Below are 24,914 nucleotides of genomic sequence, written 5' to 3'. Positions count from 1 at the left end.
CTGAAAGAATTTGTATTTCTTTGAAGAAATTGATTTCAGGAATTAAAAAACAATTTATTTTCATAAAAAAACATTGCATTCCTGAAATCAAGATTTCAGAGTCATAAGTACTTTGTTTGAAAAATAAGATAATAAGTATCATTCATAAAATACAGTTTTATTTCTAAATTTGACACATGATTAACAGGTAAAAAAAAATGTTATTAATGCTCCAGTAAATGAGTATAGTAAGAAAAAAAGAAAAAACATAAAAGGAAGTTAAGGTGGATTGCCAAATATCAAAATATTGATGGTGACTCCCAACATCCACGTGGATTGATTTGTTGTGACACTGTTCTACCTCCTTCAACACTCATGCATGTCTACAAACTAGTTCCCTCTTATGCCCTCCTCCAAGGATCCAGTACCTTCAAAACTATACTAAACATTGAAAAAATGATTGAAATCTAGATCACACCTCTAAAGAATATGTCAGATAAAAGATGACAATGACCACCTGTAGCATTAATGTTACTAATTCTTCTAGGACCCTCTGATCATCTATTAACGCATCTAGAAGATGGTTGAACAACAATGACTTCATTACCTTAAAAGCAGATAAATCAAAATATACGGTCCTTATGAAAAACAAATCATACTGCAATTGCATATTACAACATATCTCCGACACAAAATGCATGCTAGTGTCTTATGGTTTTCTTGACAAAATAACTTCCAAGGTTTTGAAAATCTCCAACACCACCCTTTGCTAATATTTTGAAACTTTCCTCAACAAACAACATGGTTCCCACATCTTTGCATTTGCAAAAACCCATAAAATGGGTCAACAGTTACATTCTGTGGTGGATAAAACAACTTCACCCACCATTAACATGGAGAGACTATTAAACAAATACATCAACAGTCATCTAGGGTAGCATCCCAACAACTATCACCAGTCTGGAACAAGTACTAGAAAGACTTTGGAATCTTGACACTTCAAGGCATTATGTACTTCACAGTTTGTGATTATGACGGATTGTTTCCATCGATAAAACTTGAACCCTGTTTTTGCGAGCTTAGAGATTTTCTTCTAAGGAATATAGAGGACACTTATAATATCTATCTTCTGTGTTGGATCTATCGCACTTAATGGTTAATTCTTCCTTCTTTGATTATGAAGGTGTCACATACCTGCAGAGTAGAGCTGTACCCATAGGAAGTTGCTATCAGCAACCTTGTGTGAATTGGTGGTCAGAAAATATGAGAATGCCATATTGCCTAAATTTTATGAAAATATAGTGCTTTACACCAGATACATTAATGACATTTTCATTATGTGGAAGGACAAACCTAACCTTGACTCAATGATAAAATACTTTAACAATAACCCTTTTGCATATCATTACATGTTGAGCAAGAAAGTCATAAAAACTATACATTTTTTAGATATCAACATCATATTGGAAAACGATCAACTTTCCACCTCTGTTTACTGTCAGGAATTGTATTCACTTCTATTTATACCATACAATTTGCATGACCCTTATTGTTAGAAAATTTCCACTTTTTGATCTCTTGTAAAAAATAGCCTAGGCACAGTGCTTGAAGGAGAACAAAAAAAAAAAAATTGTCATGGATTAAGTCATTGGTGATGCAACATGAATACCCATCCTCTCTGGTTAAAACACTCACAAAATAATATCTACAGTCTGAGAAGAGAAACATACCACAGGTGGGATAACTGAATATAATTATGTAACAATAAGGATACTATCTAAAATCTGTAGAGAAATCGTCAGAACAATGAATGTTCATTTAGCATATCAATGTTCACCAACATTTTTTACTCATCAGAAATGATAAAAACACTATCTGACTCTTACTCTCCTGGTATTTACAGTACCTGTGTGTGATGACAGAATTAACCACACAATATTATATATTGGTGTGACTGTAAGAGCATTGCAAAAGAGACTTTATCACTGTGAGAATGAAGGAGCACAAATACTTGATAAGAAAACAACTTTCAACCATGGCCTTAGCCACTTATGTTGGATGTGAGGATGTATGTGTTGATCTACAAAACACAAGATTGCTACACAGGGTTTCTGATAGAGCACATCTTAAATACTTTAAGTCAACTGAAATTTATACAGAACTTAAATTTTACATAAATGAAAATTTAAATTAGTTATTTGTGTGAAAATAATTGTTCAAAAAATTATCTTAAACTAAATACGTAATTTTTTCGAGAAATAATTTAAACAAGTTTTGTAAGTTATTTAAAAATATTTTTAAACTAAGTATGTATTCTGTTTGAGAATACAGTAGAGCATCGATTATCCGAATGTCGATCAACCAAAACATCAATTAACCAAAAGCTTTCCAGTCAACAAATTTCAATTTCTGCTAGTGCTGTGGCACTGCAATCTTTGGCTATATCTTGGGCTACTCCAATATTATTTTTGTTGGTGTGCGTGTTTTAGCTAAAAGCACTGACGTGACCATGAGAGGGTACTTAAGGACGTGCCAGGATTTGAACAAATTTCAACATGGAATAGGTTAATATATTTTTTTGTATATAATTGGTTGTCTGAAAAATCGATTTTCTGAACAACCCCAGTCCCCAATTGATTCGGATAATTGATGCTCTACTGTAATTTTAAATCATTTTGTAATGTATATGAAGAATAATTTTAAACTAGACGTACTTTGCTCCAAAAGTAATTTTAAATTGAACTTGTGAATCATTTGTAAAAATGAGTTCAATTTTAATGTAGCCATTTTGTTCTGCACTATATATCTGAAGATGTCTGTTATAAACAGATGAAAACATTAGTAAAATATTTCTTAATTAGAAGTGTGCTGGTATTGGTATTGTGGTGGTGCCCACCATGTTTGTTTTTTTTTTCTTTTTCCCCTTCATGAAGGCTTAAATGTGGTATTCCTTTTTTTACTAAAATATTATTGTTTATATGTATTATTAGTAACGTTATGTCAATGTAAATATTCGTGTGTTATAATAATTGTCTATTTTATTTTTTAATTTGTAATTTGGGAATGTAACAAAAGGGGACGCTAGGGGCAACTGATATATAAGGAGTGTAAATGGATCATGGGATACCTTTTTGGCTGTTTGAAGACTTTGGCGGGAAGAAGAAGAAAGAAAAGGACCGAGCGAAAAGGGAAGAATAGCAAGATCTTGGATTAAGAACAACTAGTCACATTGTATGTATGTTTCCCCTTCGACCCCGTTCTGGCTGTACTCCTAGTGTTAATATACGATTATCTCTGCTCTTAGTGTTGTCTGTTTTCTTTGTCTACTCAAAACACGACACACCACAGTATGTTGTGTATGTGAATCCAAAAAAATTGAAAAACATTGGTCTATGATATAAACATAATGACTAAAGCACTTTTATTGCAAAGCTGCCTTTGTTTTCCTAATGATTAGTCTCTGTGCACTCTGTCAGCCAAAATATTTCCCTATGGAATGTATAAATATGTGAGGGCCCAAACTTGATGAAAAATTTTACAAAGGAAAAACCCCCAAAAATAATGTTAAAATTCTTCCCAACAAAAAATTGTTGAAGGATATGATTATATCTTTCACCCTGGAGTCACTTCCTTTCCAAGATGACACATCGAATGTGTCACCGGAAACCTAATGAAAAAAAACAAACAAAAATTGCTATTGGACATAGAAATTAACATTACCAAAGATATGCATGAGAAGAAAAGGGAAGCAGCCCAAATACAAGTGAAAAATCGATGATGACAAAACAGTTTGCCATCTCCAGAGTTCATCCATCCATCAGGAGTTGGTCCACCATTGAGAGTTTGCTGATCATCATGCATTCATTACCACCTCATCATGGACCAAGGATTCTGCCATGCTCCAACATTATCCAGTTCTGCACTGCCAATAACCCCTATGGAATGCCAATTACCTGAACTAGACCTAATCTAACTAGTATCTACCTATCCTCCACCTGCTAGTGCCAACATTTCTATCAACCGATAGTTCCTCATCACATTATCCAATATCTTACCCATTTGGGTCAAACATCCACTCATCAAACAACTCAACAAATCAAGGTATTTATCAGCACACAACTGAATGTAAACTCACTCTCTCTTGTGGCTAGGAACCTGCTATGATAGTCCTAATAAACCTATATTAAAATCCTGAATAACTTCCTATAGCTTGTAAATATATGTATAATCCCATGTAAATAAACGGGTATTTCTTTCTGTTAATTCTGTAATTGAATGCATTTCTTCTGGACGCACTCTCTCTCGAACCTCCTCCATTCTAAATCTGATTGCCTGCAAGCATAACCACTCAGGCTTGTAAGCAGTAAATGTGTAACCAACATCTAATGGCTATTGTGATTTCCATGTCCCTTAAGGCACAATGGTGTCAGTCCTGACATGGCATTTTGACATGGTGCCAACCTTGCAATCACAAATAGAAAATGTCATCAGCTGACAGACCATTAAAAAAAAGATCTTGCATAAAGGTAAATAATTGTCGATCCGGTGAATTGTTGCCAGACACTGGCAGATGTATACAGTAGTTTTGAATCAACTTTAACTTGTGATTGCTATTTGAAAACAGTATATAATCTGCAATCCATTTTAAACTATCTTTAAACATAGGTAATCAATGGGTTATCTGCACAAAATTACAGTATATGTAAAATAGTATTTATGGGCTTTTTAATAAATTTTGCAACTGAAAATTTCCAAGAACTAGCCCTCCTTATCTCAATTAGTCCATTTCATTTTCTTTGAATAGGAAATATAAATACACAGCATAACAAAAACAATAGTAAGAAAAATAATCTTACCCCTTTCCTTTACATCCTAATCTTTTATCAACATCCCTGTGCAGCAAACCTTCTAACAATGCTTTCAATTCAACAGAAAATGAATCTGGTAACTCAACATTCTAAAGATTTTTAAAAAATATATATGTAGTCAAATTTTCTAACCTACATTTATTTAAAAAATATTCATAAACTTACCATTGTCATTGTCATTCTATCAATTTCATGTTTGTCTTTTGTTTTATGTTGCCTGAATGGGCTGTGTCTAACATAAAATACATAATTTACAATTAATAAAATTTGAAAATAACGTCTAATTTATGAATACTAACCACACAAATTATGAGAACAAGAAGCATTTCCCTCATCCGATGCGCATTTACTGCAAGCCCGTCCCTCCAGGAAGGGTTTCACTTTTAAAAATACGCCACTGTCATGAAATTTCGTAAAAGAAATTAGAAAGTATTTTCAAATATTTAAAATAGTTTTCAAAAGTTAAATTACAAATCACTAAAATATTACCATAAATAAATATCCGGTTAAGATAGCTTATATAGAATAAAAAGTTTACTTTCATTTATGAATATTAATATTAAAAAATATACTATCTACATCAGTTTCATGAAATCAAGATAACTAGTAGTATGTGTGTTGTGTCTGAAAAGTAAAGATACAGCCACTAATATTCATTCAAAGTATTTTTATTTGATCAAACATCCATTACACTGGTACATGCATTATTTTTCTACATAACTGTCACCATTGTCCAAACACTTGTTAAGTCTGAGTACTAGCTTAAGAAACTCAGTGTCATAGAATTCTACCACTTGCTGCCAGAACCACATTTCAACTTCATTTATGATCTCATCGTCATCCTGGATATGTTGTGCCACAAGATGTATCTTTAGATAAAGAAACAAGTGGAAGTCACTGGAAGCAAGGTCTCAACTGTATGGCAGATAAATGAAAATTTCTCACTTGAATTATTGGAGAAGCCTCACAGCTTCACGAAGTGTGAACTTCGACACTTCTGGAATGACTTCATGCAATTATCTTATTGTGAGATGCCAATTGCTTCCTTGGTTCTTTGAAAAAGTTCATTAGAGATCACAAACAGTATACCACTCTTGTGTTCATCATAAACATTAGTCCTGTCTCCAGAGAATGCATAGCACCACTTTCTTACATTTTGTCAATTCATAATGTTCCCATAAATGTAAACAGTTTGTTTGTAAATATCTGTTGGGCACTCACCTTTTGCAAAAACATATGACAGAGCACACTTCACATTTGGTGAGATTCTGAATCAATGCAGCCACCAGAAAAAAAAGGAACTATTTAAACCAGACTCAGCATAACAATGACAATCAATCACGAAACATCATAAATGTTTCAAGGTCAAATCAACTGTTGTCAATGCATGCACTAAACCAGTAGCTTTCAGCTTATAAGTGATGTATCTTTACTTTTTGAACATGGTTGGTTTGAGTTTTTTGGCACAAGGGCCATACAGGCCATGCTGCGCCATGGCAAAAGAAAAAATAAAATTTTGAACATGCATCATATAATTACAATATAGTATTCCTATTAAATTTTAAAAGTTATTGTTTTATGTGTACTGTAATTTTTGAATTATGTAATGGAGAATGAACAAACAAAATTGTGTGTAAATAATGTTAAATAAACCAAAATACACAGGTTTAACATAATTGCTGTTATTACTTTTAATAATAAACTTTTTTATGCTTTTGAAATTTCATATAGAATAAAATGTATTTAAACATATTGACTGACATAATAACAAACTGCTAAAATTGTCTTTTAATATAATATCAGTAATATCAGTGAAGTATTAAATTAAACAAAATTAAAATAAAATCACACACATTAAATTTTGTTAATATATATAATAGTTTATTAGTTTAGAATTTAAATTCTTGAAATTCTTTTTAACCTATAATAATTTATTTAAATGAAAGGAAACTCGAACTATTTTTTAAGAAAACCTTCTATTTAAATATAGTGCCTAGTTTCATTCATTTCCAAAATAAATTTTGTTTCTTTAATTTAATGTTTTACTGAAATTAATGTTTAAAAAAAATGAAAAATGAAAAAGAAATTATGATGCTGTGATAACCAATATTCTTATTTTGTTCAAATTTATTACATTCTATTTGAATATGCATAAGCCTGAAAACATTCTATTAAAAAGAATCAAACTACTTGCTTTAAATCTGTACATTTTAGTTTATTTAATTAACAGAGAACATAATTGTATTTATTTACTCTTCAATAAGCAATGACATTCAGGTAGCCATTTAAAAAAAGTTATGTAATTTACTTATTGTTACTAAATGGAATAAATATAAGGTTACAGTAGTTGAGTAAGTGGATATTACTACATTTTTTCATTTGTGATTATTATAAATTAGTTTCTATTATTCGTCTATTCTACATTCATCTATCATCCTCAAAAATAGCAGTTTTGGCTTTCAACTGTTGTTAAACAACTGGAAGTTGAAAGTCAGTTGAACATATATTCAAACATGAAAACATGATTTCAACTTTGTTAAACTGACTAACTGAAACAACAAAAATTGATTGAGTTTAATTTTTGTTATATAGCTTTTGTTAGCTGTCAGCTGAAAAGTCATTGCCCCTTAGGCAATTAGTTGTCAGTTGTCAGGTAATTAAAACAGGTGAGCAGCATGTCTTCTGAATATGTCACAAATTTCAATAACTGTTGCTATAATGGTATCATTTATTGCTATCTTAATTTACATTGTTTTTACAATTTTATGTTGAAATGAGAACAAGTTGTTGGTCAACTTAATTGGCAAACAAATGATTATGCCCATCTCACCAATAACCTTAGCATCATACTCAATGAAGAACTTACTTTTAAATATCATATTGATTCAACACAAAAAAACTTGTTATTCATAGAGGTATTCTTTGAAACACTGTCACCTCATCTCTTCATGTTCTATTCCATGAGTTTGTTCTTTTCTGGTCAATTTCCAATTTGTTATTGATTACTAGTAGCCCGGGACGCCCCCTAGTGGGCGTTCTTTACAAATTTCCATGAGGCACGGTTCCTTTGACTTTTTTGTTCCTATCAATATGCTGTACAGCTCTGTTAAAGTCCCAATGGTAAGATTTACCCTCCGAATGAAGAGGTGGCGACCCCCCAAACTGTAGCCCCTGTGCAAACAATAAAGTCAAAGGAACCATACCCCTACTCGCGATCCTTCACGAGATATAAGCCCCTGAAATAATAAATTCCTATTACAAATATACTGAATTATTTATATTGTTATATTGACCAAATAATTTATGGGCCAAATGAATAATAATAATAATTCATATTGTTAATTTAAATAAGAATTAAAATTGTTAATTTGAATGTTTGAAATATGACACACGATAGGGGCGCCTCTAGTGTCCGTTATCAAACGGTTACGGGACAGACGGACACTTTGAATGGGTTACATATATAGATTGTTTACCTCGCTGGTCTACATCTGTATTTTCCTTAAACAAAATGTATTTTACTTTAACAAATTGTACAAGCAGCAACACTTCACTTGCTCTAGAGACATTGCGAGAATTTGGCTTTGATTTCCTGATTTACTTTGCCACATTTTATATTCTGATCATATTCTATTTTATGAACTATTTAATAAGAGTTTAACTTTTATAATTTTGCAATTCACATTCCTGCAAGGATTACATGTAGAAAACTGTATTGCTTTCCTTAACTACCAGCTTTGTTTAACAAAGCATACTGTTTTCTTAAGATTATATGATTATACCGTGTTTCCCCAAAAATAAGACAGTGTCTTATATTAATTTTTGCTCTGAAAAATGTGCTAGGTCTTATTTTCAGGGAATGTCTTATTTTTTCCAGGAAAAAGAATTCACATGTATTATTGAACAAAAAAAGCTCCCAACTCGAACTTAGACGAGAGTGACGTATATCCGGTGTGTCGAACTGTCGTCTTTTTATAGCGTCAACATCGGACTCGATGACCAATTAGTGCTTACTGAATCGTAGCACTATGCAAATGTCATGTGGCGTGATTCCCGGCCGACCAATTAGCCATCACCAGCCGTAACGTTATGCAAATCTATGATTCCCAAGCCATAGTCTTATGCAAATCATGCCATGTAGCGTAATTGTCTGCTGACCAATCAGTGGCTGTACTTTCAAAAAGCCAACGGCCACTTTCAACCATCTGTCGATGACCGTTACGACTAAAAAAACTTCGCTAGGTCTTACTTTCAGGGAGAGGTCTTATATTTCGCAAATCAGCAAAACCAGTGCTAGGTCTTATTTTCTGCGGATGTCTTATTTTCGGGGAAACACGGTATATATATATATATATATATATACACACACACACACACTACTATCTCATCATTAAAAACTATCTGTTTAATGGAATTGTTTTGAAAGTTTATGTAATAAACTCATTTTTGAAAAATAACACTATTCTGTTTTCACTTATCGATTTAGTTTTGGGCAAATACTTCCTATTCCTGGCTATAAAAACAAACTTCTAAAGCATCTTACAATCAGCAGTTTGTCTGACTTTATAATTTATAATACTTAATATATTTTATAAATTTAAATTGTTATACATTTTTTAAACACCTAGTTTTTTAAAACATGTATTTGTTTTATTTTATCAATTGGTTTTGAATATACTTTATCAAAGTTTTAATGAATTTTATGGTTCTACTATTAGGCATATTTTATGTTGTCTTGTTTATAGCTTTGGGCCTTTTGGCTATTTATAATGGTATTCATACACATCTCTAAAACATTAGTAACTTTTTGTGAAAATAAACACAGTTGAGTTGCCTTAAAACAAGCACCAATAAACCAAATTCTTGCATTAAAGTGAATTTCATCACTGTCCTAAAAAACACCATTGTCATAAAGTTAATTTTCACAAGATAAAGCAAACAAACATTTTACAAGAATTTATTAAACCAAACTATAAATTACCTTTACAACCCAAGAAATAACCTTATTTCCAATAATGGTTCCTTTTTACACCTTTTGATGTAAACAATAAAACACGGAAGTGTAATGAATGTTCCATTTTGAGTAGGATAGATTTACTTCTCCTAGTAAGCAAACACAGATTCAACTTCCAATTGCAGAGCAATTGAAACATATGATTTAAACAGACTATTCTTCTGTATTCAAAAAATAGGGAGTAAATGGATGCAGTCCCATGCAAACACATGCTAGTTTGCATAATAGACAGTGTCTATGATGATGCCATGTTTAGCTATTTTGCACCAAATCTCACTCTTTTTTTTCTCATTTGGCACATAAAAATGTTCTACTTTTTAAAACAATCTTCAACAGAAAAAAAATTACAGATTTCTTTTAGCTTTGTTTTAACTACTCTGATATACTGCTCCACACTTAAATGGCAATATCATCATCTCAGCATTTTGTTTGCTTTAATCATCATTTACATAAGTTTATTACAAAAATAAATTTAAAAATTTTATTTAACTTTATTTTGTATATTAATTCAAATTTTTATATAGTGATGCCTCTTATTTCAAATTTCATTCATTCTAGGAGGCTGTTTGAACAGTCAAAGAATCAAGGTCAGAGGTTGATCCAGAACTACATAAAAAATCTTATTTCTACAATACACAAAGAATTATGGGTGTTATACAAAAAATGATTCTACCAATATTAATCATCAGTACTCCATACTTTTGTTTAATGTTTTTCATAATTCCATACTTTTGTTCAACTCTTACATTGTTTAAAATGCTGTAACTTTTTATAAAAATTAGACAATGGAATCAGTATATGTATAAGGTAAAAATGTATATTTAAAAAAAGTAAAAAGTTAAAAACTTTTAAAACTTCTAATAAAAAAGGCCAACCACAAGAAGATATCCTTCTCAGTCTTTACTGATTTTCAAGGTAACTTAATTAAAAACTATAGACTACAACTTTTTTAAAATAAGGAACAAGCTTTATTTAATATTACCTCCAAATGCATTTCGCCCTAGCTATAATGGGGCCTCTTCAGTGGGTCAAGAATCACAAACAATACCTGTATCACAAAGTCCAGACAATATCTTTCGCATCAAAGCCATGATGTTTATGGTACAGATATTGCTTGTGATGCTTTACCCACTAAAGAAGCCCCATTATAGCCAGGAAAAAATGCATTTGAAGGTAATAATTAAATAAAGCTTGTTCCTTGTTAAAAGAAAGTTGTAGTCTATAGTTTTTAATTAAGTCACCTCGAAAATCAGTAAAGATTGAGAAGGATATCTTCTTGTGGTAGGCCTTTATAAAGTTTTAAAGGTTTTTTAACTTCTATCTTTTTTTAAATATACTGCTGTAAGTTTTTAACTTATGCAAATATCTTTACAACATTTAATGTGTAAATACTTTAATATATCTATTATATTTGCATAAGTTGCAATTGTTAAAAGTTCAGCAATATTTTTGTGAATTTGATTATTTCTGAATCAAAATAATTTTCCCACAACATTTTAAAAATATTCCATATTTTTGTTCAGTTGTATATTAGTCACTCAGTAACCATTTGCTGAGCAAGCCATATGTCTATAAGCCGAAACAAAGATGACAATTTTTTTTTTAGATAACTATGATAGAAATAATTCATTATATATATTTATTTTTAACATGTACTGCTTAAAACTAAACATAATAAACATTTAACAGTGTCAGTTATTCAATTTTGAATGAACTTAAAATCAGATACAATTTTAAGTGATGAAATCCTCTAATTTCTAAAAAGTTGTACATGCAATTCTAAAAATATGTAGTTTATTTGTAAGAATAGAATACTATCTTTAAAGATTAGTTTGTTGATTGAAAATCAGTTTTTTTCTTTAATCTATAATTCATAATAAAAGAATCTTCAATAATAAAACAATTTAAGCATAGTATATACAGTAAAACCTGATTAAGTCAATGTTTAAATGGTAAAAATATTTCAACTTTGTGTTAGAGTTTCAAGTTAATGAGTTTAATACCTAATTTTCTAAAATTTTTCTGTTGCCATTTGTTCCCCATTATTGAGCTATTTCTCAAGATGTTCGTAGAATGATTACAAAATTGTATACAATTTATGGAACTGTAGAGCATGTTGTCTAGGCACCCCCATGTCCCAAATGGAATGCTGGTAGCATACCATATCAGTAAAATAATGATAATGTGTAGTTGTAATGGTGTGATGTTGCATTCAGCTTAATTCACTGTATTCCCATGGAATATAAAAAGAAAAAAAAATGGCAGATAACATATCTATCAACAGATGGAAGATATACAGAAAATAGATCTGAGTTAAAAGTACCAATAATTTTGACTTAGTGAGATTATATGGAAAATCCTATAAACTGTACCTGAAACTTGTAGACAGCTTTGAATTGGTGAAATTTGACTTAAAAAAGTTTTACTGTATTATAAATATATATATATATATATGTGTGTGTGTGTATTAATACACACAAATGCATTCATATTTGCACTTTACCCTTTCAACAATTTATATAACATGCATCCTAATGAAAACCAGTCAGCACTTGAATCATACGCCATTCCTTTGGATAAAACTTCAGGAGCCATATAACCATGAGTCCCACTAAAAAAACAAATAATATTCTGATATACTGTTAGCATATAAAAAAATTATATAATAAACATTCAATTCAAGAAGATTCAAATTTTCTTGTATTTAAAAATTTATTGATATAAAAGCAAAAAATGCTTAATTATTGTCAAAAATTACTAAATACAGTGGGAAAACAAAAGTTTCCTTAAAATCATTAAATAATTAACATGAAGCATGAAGAAAAAAATTAACCACAATTCAAACTGGTCATATATGTAACATCACCTAAAAAACTAGTATAAAACAAATATTTTATTATACTAACATTGTCTTTCATCTACAATAAACATTGTCAGGTATTCTCAGATATAAACTGACAGAACATATACTTTTTAAATGAACTGAATAGATAAAAATTTAAAAACTATATGCACAAAACTATGAAAGTTCTACATCAGTTAACCCAATGTATGCCAAGCTGTAGACATAGTGTCATTCTCTTTAAAATTTACTGCTTCAACTTTCTTAATCACCTTGTAAATATAAAGAACTTCAGATGTTTCAATCATATCTGGCCCATTGTGTGATGTACTGTGTTGGCCATTTTCTTTTTCATATTGTATTGGTGTTCTTTAATTCTCATGGATGTGGTGCCAATGTCATAAACCAAGTGATTAATAGGGCATTATTTATAATGCCCTATTAATCACTTGGTTTATGACATTATCATTGGTTTATGACTTTAGTCATTATTTATAATGCCCAGCCATTATAAATAATGACTAAAATGGCCATGCAGTCTGATAGATATTGAATAATTCATTAAACTGATCAGACATTATAAATAAAGCTACATTCCCTTTGGACAATTTGATTTTCAAAATGAAATTCCATTTTTTTCTTTAAGAATTATTAATTTTTTGTGAATTGTACCAAAGTATTTTAAAAACATGTGATTTTTAAGTATTATTAACAAATATTAACAAAAATATGTATCAACTAGCTGTTACTCAGAGATTTTGCAACCAAACCCCATTTATATTCAGTATTTCAACAACCATAGTAATTGTTATATAATACCTATAGCTGAGAATGATGAGAATTGCCGAGAATCAAACAAACTATTTTCAATTTGATCAATTTTCTGAAACGTTTACAATCGTTCTATAATCTAACCAATATGCAATAACAAATTTGAATTTAAAACGGTTCGAACATTTTTAAAATCGAAATAGACAAAAATATTTATAAAAATGTCTGAAATGTTATTAATTTAATACACCTAAGTACTCGATGAAGACTAAATCCTCTCCCTCTCCCGCCCACAAGGAAATTTCGAAAAATCCCTTCTTAGTGTGCATTCTCATGGCATACCCTACTAAAATGCAGATAAAAACAAAAAATTGCATCTAAAATAGTGCAGTAGAAGCTGTTGTTCCAGTTAAGCCTTAATGCTCTCCCTCTCCCCTGCGGGAAAATTTTGAAAAATCCCTTCTTAGTGTGCATTCTCATGGCATACCCTACCACAATGCAGATAAAAACAAAAAATCGCATCTAAAATAGTACAGCAGAAGCTGTTCTTCTGGTTAAGCCTTAATCCTCTCCTTCTCCCCCTGCGGAGGAATTTCGAAAAATCCCTTCTTAGTGTGTGTTTCCATGACGTACCCTAACTGTCTACCAAATTTCACCTCTAGGTTAAGCGGTTTGCTCTGGGCGATGATGAATCAGTGAATGAGTGAGTCATTCAGTCAGTCAGTCAGGACCAGCAATTTTATATATTTAGATTAAACTCATGTTAATGAAAGTATTATAAACAAATTTCAATCAAAATATGAATTTACAAAAAACTTCTGGAATTTCATTTTTGGTATGAATTACAGTAGAGTGTCATTTATCTGAAAGCTGGTCAACTGAAACGTTGGTTAACTGAAAGTGTTCCAGTCAGCAAATTTAAATTTCTGCTAGTGCTGTGGTGCTGCAACCTTTCGTTATGTCTTGGGCTACTCCTATATTTTTTTTGTTGGTGTATGTGTTTTAGCTGGCAGCACTGGCACTTTTGTGTAGTGTTTTTCTGAGGAATGTGTCATACTGAATCAAATGTTTTTTGATATCAGATTTTGATATAGCCTAACTGTAGTGCCAAATTGTCTTATTATTATTATAGCAGTTTCTAGCCCGATAATATTCAGCATTGGTTGGTGTGTAGTCTGTAAATCTTTCTCTGTATTAATGTTGATCAACTATGATCAGGTATAAAATTCTTAAATCCAACTTTTAACTTTTTTCCAAACATCTTCATAGGAGCTGCAGTTTATACCAGTATGATGCACTCAATTTTTCATCAGTTGTAGAAAACGTAATCCTTCTGACCATTTATTAGTGTTGTTAGTCTCTAACCAAGACTTAAGTATATTTTCTACATCTTGTGAGGAACCAAATCCAAGCATTATTTTTATTTACTTTTATTTTGCTTTTTATTATATTTTTGTTTGGGGCTTATGTTTTGTTAGGACGAAGGTTTCCTCACCATTCACCTTAGAAACTTAAAAATAAGAGAAACTAATTCACCAATGAGAGAAAAGCACCGTAGAAAAAACTCACGCACACTTGCGTTCCCGAGCAGAAAAAAGTAAGTCCGCACCAAGAAAAAGGGGGAACAAGACCCCACAAGCACAACTTCAATTCGCTAAATCTTAAAAGAATAAAACATCCCGAAAATTGTAAAAAAGAATACTGTAAAAGGTTTGTGAGTATTGTCGGAAAAATAGGCTGCCAGACAAATAGAAAAAGTTTATTGTTATCGAATAAGTATGTAAATGAGGGGAGTGATCGCAGTCAGAATTGTGACGTCACCTCACAGTATATAGTCCGAACGTCAAGTGAAGATGAACGAGGTGAACTCCAGTTAGCAACGAGCTTGGTGAGCTTCGTAGCAGTGAACGAGAGAGGTGTCCGATAGAATAAAAATAGTTCCAAGGCAATTTTGAAGTTATTCGATTTGTGGATCGACGAATAGAGAAAGTCTTGAGAGTTGAGGAAATAGGTTCCTAGTATATTGAGGTGACGATTAAAATCTTTAATTCATAAGAATTATTGTATATAAGTTAAGTCTTTGAATTTTTGTCGAATTCCAAAGGGGAATAGATTTAAGTTAGAAACTAAACTGATTTGAGTTTTGTCGGGTTGATTCTTATTGATTTTCATTGAATAAATTGTTGTTTGATTTTACTAAAGTTTGTAAATAGTTATTATTAGAATATTAGAATTATTTATTAAATATTTGATTTTTGTTATTGACAAACTTTGTGATTATTTAATTTCGGTGCATGCTAAAAGTCCAGGCCTGGCACGCTAACGCGAATTTGCATAAAGTACCCGTTAGGGAATGGCTATTTCTAGCACACAGTCGTGTCGATAATCGTTGGAAAAGTCGGAAAAATAATATAGTACTTTACAATCTTAATTACATCTTTCTACTGAACCCTGACTTTGTGAGTTCTTGGGCTTTCCATGTACCATTTTTAACTCAGGCCACATACTACACAGTTTTTTGATAACATTATTGGCAAATTCTCTGCTGTTATTGCTTTGTAGAATACTCTGTGCACCAAAAATTACAAAAATGTCTAAAAAAAAATGTCGCCGAAAATGTTTTAGTCTTGGAACACAAGTAATAAATGGTGATCTTTTTTGGACAGTTTTGTCTTCAATTTTATTTTATTAGAAACAAGTAATCTGTTCACCCTTTTGTCACATAATGAGATAAAATAAATGCCTGGCTGGAACTTATCAACTATATCCTTGTCATTTCTGATGACGAAAAAGATATGAGAAGGTCTCCAATCCCTGGTCATTCTAGAAATCTTTCTATATATGTTAAATAACATTTGATTGTACATGATCATCACAATCAAACATTATTTGTAACATTTGATTGTGATGTAAAACACATAATTTGCACAAAAGTAGTTACTTTTGTGCAAATTATGTGTGTCCTAAAAACTATCCTGCTGTTGTACTGAAGACCTAATAAGACCAGGAGTAAAATCATGTAAGTTGTTATGCCATTAGTTTTGCACATATGTATTTTTAAATTTTTTGAATTTTGGATCTATTTGATTAATTTTAAAAAATATGTTCTGTCAGCTTATATTCAAGAATACCTGATATTTTTGTAGAAAAAAGAACATTCGTAGCCTAGAATATTTTAGTTTTTGCTGGTGTATTAGGTGTGGTTACGTTATAATACAGTAGCCCCTCGTTATATCACAGATTCAGATATATTTCACTTTTCCTTCTCTCAACAAGAGTGATATAATGAGCAGCTACTGCAGTAATTAATATATCCAATTTTATTTTCTCTCTTCTTAATTATAATTTATTTTGAAGACAAAAACTATTCAAACTTGTTAGTCAGGACCAGCACAAAGGAAGTTCACTGTATTTCCTGAAACCTGGCCCTGTGATCTACAAAAACCCATCCTGAATTTTGCAGTGTTTATGCTTGGTATCTATGTGTACAGTAAATTCAATTGCAGAATATGTACTTAAAAAACTAATTAACTAAAAAATTTACTTTTTCAAAAATGTTTTACATATGGACTTGTTTTTGATGCAGAATCGTAATACGCAAGAAAAAAATAAAAGTTTCCATTTAAGAAAATGAAGTTAATCCCATTTTTATCAATTGTAGCACCATCTGTAATGAAACCATAGTGCCATCTTGTGTACCCCTTGATGCTGAACATATTTTTTATAGGATGCATATTTTTTGAAATATTTTGCGTGATTAATTAAAATGGGACATCCTGTATGTGTTTAATTTTGCCCTGCATAATTTTGGAACCTGAAACCTAAACATTCATACCAGCTTTGATGTTAGATTTATAATTATAAGATATAGTAAAACATGACAAAAGTCATCTTGTGTAAAACAACATACATACTCTCTTAACTTACTTGAGATAAATGTCCCAATTTATACCCTATAAAATTCAGTACAAAGTCTGAAGTCATAACCTTTTTTGGTTTTGCCACTCAAAACGATGTTTATGAAGTCAGTGATACCACAACTAATCAATATTGGTCATATTAGTATCGATTTTAACAGTAGATGTATACACTGACAAAATGTAAACACTAAAAATAGCAAAAAAAATTTATACAAAAAACTGTCCAGAACCAATTGCATATTTCTGGCTCACATTTCATCTAATATACCCTGCTGAAAATAGGGTCAATATCAAACAGCAACTCATAACAAGCATCAAACTAAGCTAATTACAGATTTTTGTAAATGTTCTCAAACCTGTTAAAAATAATGGTGTTTGTATAATGAAATGACAAGCAAGGACATCAAGTCCTCATTTACAATTATTATTGTTGAATTTTCTTTAAAAACATTAAAAATTATTTTGAGCTGGAGATAGCAGAATAGCTTGACTGCAGTGTGATAAGTAAGCAGCCTGGCAAGCCAGTTGGTCCACTCTCATTTCCTTCCAGACTGATGTCCCCCTAACCCAGATGACAGCAAATAAATTGTCACTGTTGGCAAGGGCTAACTGAATGCTAAGGACAATGAAGTGGTGTGATTCGATTTTATTGATGGCGTCTTTTGTGAACCACTAAGATGTTGATTCTGCTGCTGTTGTAATGTCCATTGCTCCACTGGACTGCAGAATTGTCCATAACTCTGCCTGGAAAACAGAACACTGATCAGTGTGTCTTTCTTGTTGAAAGACTTTCATGCCCCTTTCATAGGCAGAAAAGGCACATTCAATATGGCTTGCATCCATGAATCCATTTGTGTATATACATAGGTTCTCTTCCTCCCAAAAAGTTTACCTAGTTCTTATGGCAGGGTGGAAAGGTGATAGTCAGGTATTCCATTTCCTTAGTATAATTAGCATCCCCATACATGCTGATGTAGTTGCCTCATTTAATGTTCCAAAGTTTGGGCAAACATGTGTACAAATATGGTGAGAGGCATCTTGCCCAAGATTGTTCAGAGGGCAATGTTAGGTGCTGTGTGATAAGCATGGTAGATCCTGAGGAATGCCTTCCATTGGCGGAGAAGAGCATCCCATGGGTGTTCCAATGGGAAGCCCCCTTTCAGGCACTTTATGCGAATTAGTCATCCATAAGCTGAAAACCTCCATCCTCCCTATGTATCAAGATCGCATCACTATATACTCTAGATACCGTGGAGGATATTTTTATTTTATGGCACCAGGAGCTTGAAATACAATTATTTGGTGACTTAAATAACAACCCTTATGGAGTACTTCTCAACCTCAAACAGCACAATCACAGGAAAGCACACTTCCTAGATGTAGACATAAGACTGAGTAATGGTTGCATCAACATGAATTTACAGGAAACCCATATCTTTTTCCATTTTCATACCATCAAGCTCTTGCAATCTCTACTCTTTTTGGTTGGCTGTATTTAATTCCTTGGTCTGAAGAGCACACACACTACAGATATAAGGCAAAGAAAACAAGAATTTAATGTCATTGTGAAACAAGTAGCCATGCATGGTTTGATAAAAGAATTATCAAAGGTCTCATCAGGCATCACACTACACATGGACATAACTCTTCTAGCTCTTAACCTGATACTAGGTAGTAACATATAATGCATCATTAGCTCCTACATACAAAGAAATAGCTTACAACTACAACACCAATGTAGTCCTCAAAAGGAGCCCATCCATATTTAATGTAACTAGAAATGCCAAAGATCCACCAACTTGAAAATATTTGCCAGAAAGTATATTCCATTCCTCTGATGGACAAGAGATCCAATAAAAATTTAGAATACATGTGAGGCTCTGGACAGGTCCGAACCCTCACTAAAATTCGCATTAAAATAATTGTTTTAAAGAAAAAATATATAGTAGTTAGAAATAGATTTTTATTTTATGAAAATGCGACGCTAACTTTTAAACAATAGAAGAATGTAAGTCCGTCGACCATTTCCGGTTGGAGATCGAATTAAACTTCGATTTTGACCTCTCCCGCGCCCCCGAAAGGTTTCGAATTGTCATCAGGTGACGACGGGAGACCAATCGGAAAGGGGAATCTGAGAGAAAACAGATAAAACCCCGGAAATTCGAGGACGCGACGGCTTCTTCTCCCGAAAGTTCCAAGTGACGGATCTGTTGTTGTGTGTGTGTCTCGCACCCATCTTCGTCTCCATCTCCCGACCTCGGATCGACATCTTTCCATCAACGGAAGTCGACCGCATCGTCCCGGAGTCGTCGAGACGTGATGGAATGGTTCATTCGCGAACAAGGGACACTCCTTCAAAATGGGACTATCTTGGAAAGGAGAGGAAGACCCAGAGGCCGCAGCCACCGCAGAACTTCCAAGATCGCGGAAATCTTGTAAGCTTCTTTTGTGTTTAATAAACAGTTGTGTTGTTTGTAAACGAAGCATCTATCTCTGACTCAACTGCTTCCACATGTCGTTGATTGTTACCGCTCAGCAATCCAAACGGCAAGGGAGACGATGACGATATATATCACATATTATCGTTCGTCGAGTTTTTTCTCCCCCCTCGGCCCCCACATACATTACAAGCCACATGTCGGCTCATTACCACCCATCTAAAGGAACATTGAGCTCATACATCAAAAGGCCTATTAACCATTGCGTTATCAACATATCAAAAGATCCTGATGTAAAGGTCCATTTTGACCGAAACAAAATCATATATAGAACAGCAGATAACTTCAGACATCTGATATGTGATCTAATGGAGAACAACAGGGTGGCCAGATGTCAAAAGTGAAAACCTATAAAAAAGATAGCGCAATCCCGAACCTATGAAAAATATATATATGTTCAGCAGAAGCACATTCCATGTAGGTTGCTACGTACAGACATTCCACCAATCAGTGTATCAACTGCTATCTTTAATTATTAATGACTATGTAAAGTTTATAATCTGTTCCAAACATGTGCAATTCAAATTTTAGAACACTAGCCTCAGGATGTCATTCTTAAAAAACAGTAAAAACGATTGCTTCTCAAAGTGAGTAGTTCTTTTCTATTGCTGCTTCTTTGGTTCTAACCAGTATTGAGGTGTTATTTTTATAGATACTGTTATTTTAACTACAATAGATTAATCAATAAGTGTTCTCATTTTCACCTATTGCAGACTTTTATTTATGAAAAAAACATTTAAACACTTTCAGGATCAAGTCTGCTTCTTTTCTTGTCACAAAATTAAATCAGAGATGATGAGGAGCATTGTTTGTATGCAGTGGTATAATATTAAAAAAATTCAAATTTATTTTTTTTGAATATTATATTTAAAATCTTGAATATGTTAACGCTTTCTAGTATTCAACTATATTCAGTTAGTATTTTCCCATCTCTAGATGTGTCCTAAAGTCTAAAGTGTAGTGTAGGATGTATTTTGTATACATGTATAACTATATGTATGGGATGCTGTTGAATATCTTTTTGTAATTTATGTATGCTGCATGCAAGTTTGTGTTGTTTGCCATAAAATGGCAATCTATGTTTAATTAGTCTTTGCATCCCATGTGGTTTCTATGACAGTCTTTTTGTTGCTCTATGAGAATATTGCAATGCATGAAGTATTTTGTAGAGTAGGAAGGTAAGTGATTAAACTGTACTGTGTAGTTTCTGGTGCTGTCATTTTTAGATTTCATGTATGTGATTTTATGTAAAAAATTTTGGCATATCTTTTGAATTATTGATTGTGTGGGTAAAATGTTTGGCTAGATCCTGATATAGATGTAAATTGTTTTTTTATGAGAAGTTGTAAATGTTGTCTGCACCATGTATTTTCCAACTGTGTGTTCTTTTTACTGCATGTTGTTTCGTATGCTTATTTTGACACAGCACATGATTGATGTATCCCGTATGTTTTCTTCTTCATCTTTGTGTGACTGGATTGGACAAAAGAACAGACCAATACTCTTGATTTGTTTTTCTGTTGTATGGTGGGTTTGGTATGTAGTTGTCTGTAGAAGAGTACTTCATTGATTTGTGAGTGATTTTTGTTATTTTCATAGTATACAGTTTTGTATTGTCATAAAAATGTATATAGTGTACAGGTTTGATATCAGTTACAAAGAGTAATCTTTGACTTGCTGCTAGTTTTCATTTTAGTGTGTGTCAATGTATTCCTGCACATGTATATTATGTTTATGCTATGTCTGTGTCTCCAAAATATTTTCCTAACGTTTTTCATTATGTTTGGTGTTTTGTTGTTTTTAGTGTATTGTGTCAACCTGACTAATAGTTGTTTATTACTGTTTGTGTTTCTAGTCTTCTTTGCTAGGCAGACTTATGATTTGTTTGTGTTTTGATTGTGTCTGTCTGTGATTATATTAGTTTAAAGCTATAGTATGTAGCTACAATGACTGTATCAGAATACATTTATGTATGTATGTCTGAAAGTGTTGATTCTGGTTCAACATGTTTTGGTAATGTGTGTACTTTGGTATTCATGGTCTCTGTTTGGGATAAACCTGTATATTTAGTGAGTGCTTCTTGAATAAATTTCTGTACTTTAATTCTGTGTCTACACTATCACTTATTGTAAAGTTAGTGTTTTCACTGGTGCTTGTTATGTTGCATGTTTCCATAAGTGACTATTGTTGCAGCACTTGTCAATGAGTGTCTAATGTATGAGTTGATTTATCTGTTCAGCTACTTATTTGATATGTTCAATAATTGTTTGTAAAATAAAAATATTGTGTATTATTGCTCTTTTCTGATAAACAACTCTTTGCTAACAGTGAGATATTTGTTTTTTTTTTTTTGTGTAAATTTATCATGTCTGTCTGTATGCTGTCTTGTCTATTTTGAGTTTTATAAGGTGTGGTAGATATGGAACATGTTTTGAACTTTACCTTCTGCCTAACCCACAAACATAAACCTTAAACTTTATGAAATCAAAATTACTTATAAGCAGTTGTAGTGCTATGCCACTATTGTTTGTACAGTAGAGTGTTGATTATCTGAATGTCAATCAATCGAAAGCTTTCCAGTCAGACTGTGTCCTGCTGAATTGAATGTTTTTGATACTAGATTAATTTTTAAAGTATAATTTTTTTTGTTTTTATATTTTTCAATACATTTATTTTGTTTGTACAAAAAAAAATAATTTTTAAGGATACAATAGCCATGATTATTGTTATAAAAATTTTCGTTAGGCTTAACATTGACAAAAATTCAATGCAAAGTGATACATAACAGAGAAAAATTTAAACATGGGCTATATTAATATACTATTATTGTAATATACTAATATACTATATTAATAATGTATTTTTTCGTACATAATTGGTTATCCAAAAAATTGATTTTCCGAACAACCCCAGTCCCCAATTGATTCAGATAATCGATGCTCTACTGTATTTATACGTGTTATTTGTTTCTTATCATGTACATGTTTTTCCTTTTATTTTGTGTCAAGTTTTGAAAATGTATGGAATTTCGTGTTATTTTCCTTTTTGTGCCCTGGTGTCACCTTTTCTGTGGTGACTCAATTGCACCCACTGATTGGTCAGGAAGGGTATAACGTGCAGAAAACATACTTCTGGATGGTGGGAGTTATAAATTCAGGTGTTTTCTCCTGAGGAGCACCTTTTTGCTTCCTGCTTCCCTTCTAGACTGTTAAGAAGAGTGTTGAACTTCAAACCGTTGAGAGAAATGTTCAACAAGATCATCTTTAACAAAAGGAACTTTCTGAGTGGACTGAGGCAATCCATGCTCATCCATGTGAAATCGTTGGATATCAACAAAGAATGTGCACATTGTGTTCAAGAATCCACTGGAGATATTAGTGAGACTTTTATTTGTAATTAATAGAAATTAGTAGACACGTGTTTTATCGCACTTGTAATCAGTGGGCTACAGTGATGTAAATTAGAACAATTGTTTGTGAAGAGTTGTGTAGAGAAAGACAAGAGTATGTGTATATGTAATTATGTAAATATTTGTAATTAATAAGAACACGAATTCATATTGTCACACAGTTTTTTTTTTTGGTTCTCCTTCGGTTTTCACAAACTTATTACTCAGTCCTTACAACATATTTATAAAAACCGACTACATCCCACTGTTATACTAAATTAAACAAATTTTGTTTTGTTTTATCTGTCTGGTCAATTGTTAAGTCCTTATCTTGTTACCCTATTGACATGCTCAGTATACCCAGGTATATCAGAGTCACTACACAGTAAAGATCTGCAAATATTTGCTACTAGCTACAAGTATTATAAGTTTTCTAGCTTGTAACTAACAGCCAGTAATTTGTAATTTTTATGCAACAAGACACTGGTCAGTTGTGATGTAATTGTTTTATCCATACTTATGGCTCATCATAGTATATTTTGTACAAGTTACTTTCTAAGACTGTCTGAGGTATGTATTTGTAACATCGTTTATGTGAATATAACAGTTTGTGTTTGTGTGCAAGTTTTTCATGAAAAGGTTATTACTATTATTATCATTTTTAATTAAACAAAGAAAAAATAATAATAGAAGTAAGAAATGTTAACCCCTCAGTCTCCATTGACGTATATATACGTCAAGCCTACATAGCGTTACGAAAAATGTGGTCCTTAAGGCCATTTTTGAAAAAAATTATTTTTTTTTAATTTTTGGAATGTTTTTTAGGTCCCCAAATTTTTTCAAATTTTTTTTTCCGCGCAAAAATTTTTTATCGCGATTTTAATGAGCCTATGTGAAGGCTCGATTAAGGCTTAATTGTTTTTTAATGGGAGTTTTTTTTCAATTTTATTTCATGGTTCCTAAGTTGTAGTGCACGGATTTTCACTCGGTAAAGTTATTTAAAGTTAGTTTCTGATGTCAAAAACGACTTCCAATAGTTTTTTAATTTTTTTAATTAATATATTTTTTAAAATATAAAATTAATTAATTAGGGGGGGTCGGAAATCGCAATAAAAGTTTGAATTTTTTAAAAATATTTAAAAATTTCTGTGTCGCTTATAGTCACCCTACTTTAAACCCTTGTCCTCCCGAGACGTCTATGAGAATGTCCCGGGAAATCCGACTCCAGCTGTGTTCAAGGTCACCCAGCTGTGTAAACAATGACTCATCGGTGTTAAATTTCACANCGATTTTAACAGTAGATGTATACACTGACAAAATGTAAACACTAAAAATAGCAAAAAAAATTTATACAAAAAACTGTCCAGAACCAATTGCATATTTCTGGCTCACATTTCATCTAATATACCCTGCTGAAAATAGGGTCAATATCAAACAGCAACTCATAACAAGCATCAAACTAAGCTAATTACAGATTTTTGTAAATGTTCTCAAACCTGTTAAAAATAATGGTGTTTGTATAATGAAATGACAAGCAAGGACATCAAGTCCTCATTTACAATTATTATTGTTGAATTTTCTTTAAAAACATTAAAAATTATTTTGAGCTGGAGATAGCAGAATAGCTTGACTGC

The 24,914-nt window shown here is 31.9% G+C and overlaps 1 protein-coding gene across 3 annotated transcripts in view; it reads right to left on the bottom strand.

Annotated features, from left to right (window-relative positions):
• The window catches only part of LOC111628135 (G protein-coupled receptor kinase 1-like), a 213,944-nt gene that overhangs the window by 22,076 nt on the left and 166,954 nt on the right, over positions 1–24,914 (bottom strand). For all 3 annotated transcript variants that reach the window (XM_023371861.1, XM_023371863.1, XM_023371862.1), the window contains 3 exons: positions 12,365–12,472; positions 5,013–5,079; positions 4,836–4,936 (listed from right to left, as the gene is read on the bottom strand). In XM_023371861.1, coding sequence (XP_023227629.1) covers positions 4,836–4,936; positions 5,013–5,079; positions 12,365–12,472 — 276 coding nt within the window. The remainder of the gene's footprint in view (positions 1–4,835; positions 4,937–5,012; positions 5,080–12,364; positions 12,473–24,914) is intronic.

Source organism: Centruroides sculpturatus, unplaced genomic scaffold, assembly GCF_000671375.1.
Source record: "Centruroides sculpturatus isolate CEXI.00-Female unplaced genomic scaffold, Cexi_2.0 scaffold511, whole genome shotgun sequence".
In the NCBI taxonomy this organism is placed as follows: Eukaryota; Metazoa; Arthropoda; class Arachnida; order Scorpiones; family Buthidae; genus Centruroides; species Centruroides sculpturatus.
Note: the sequence above shows the minus strand (reverse complement) of the source record. Positions and strands in the feature narration are given on the sequence as shown.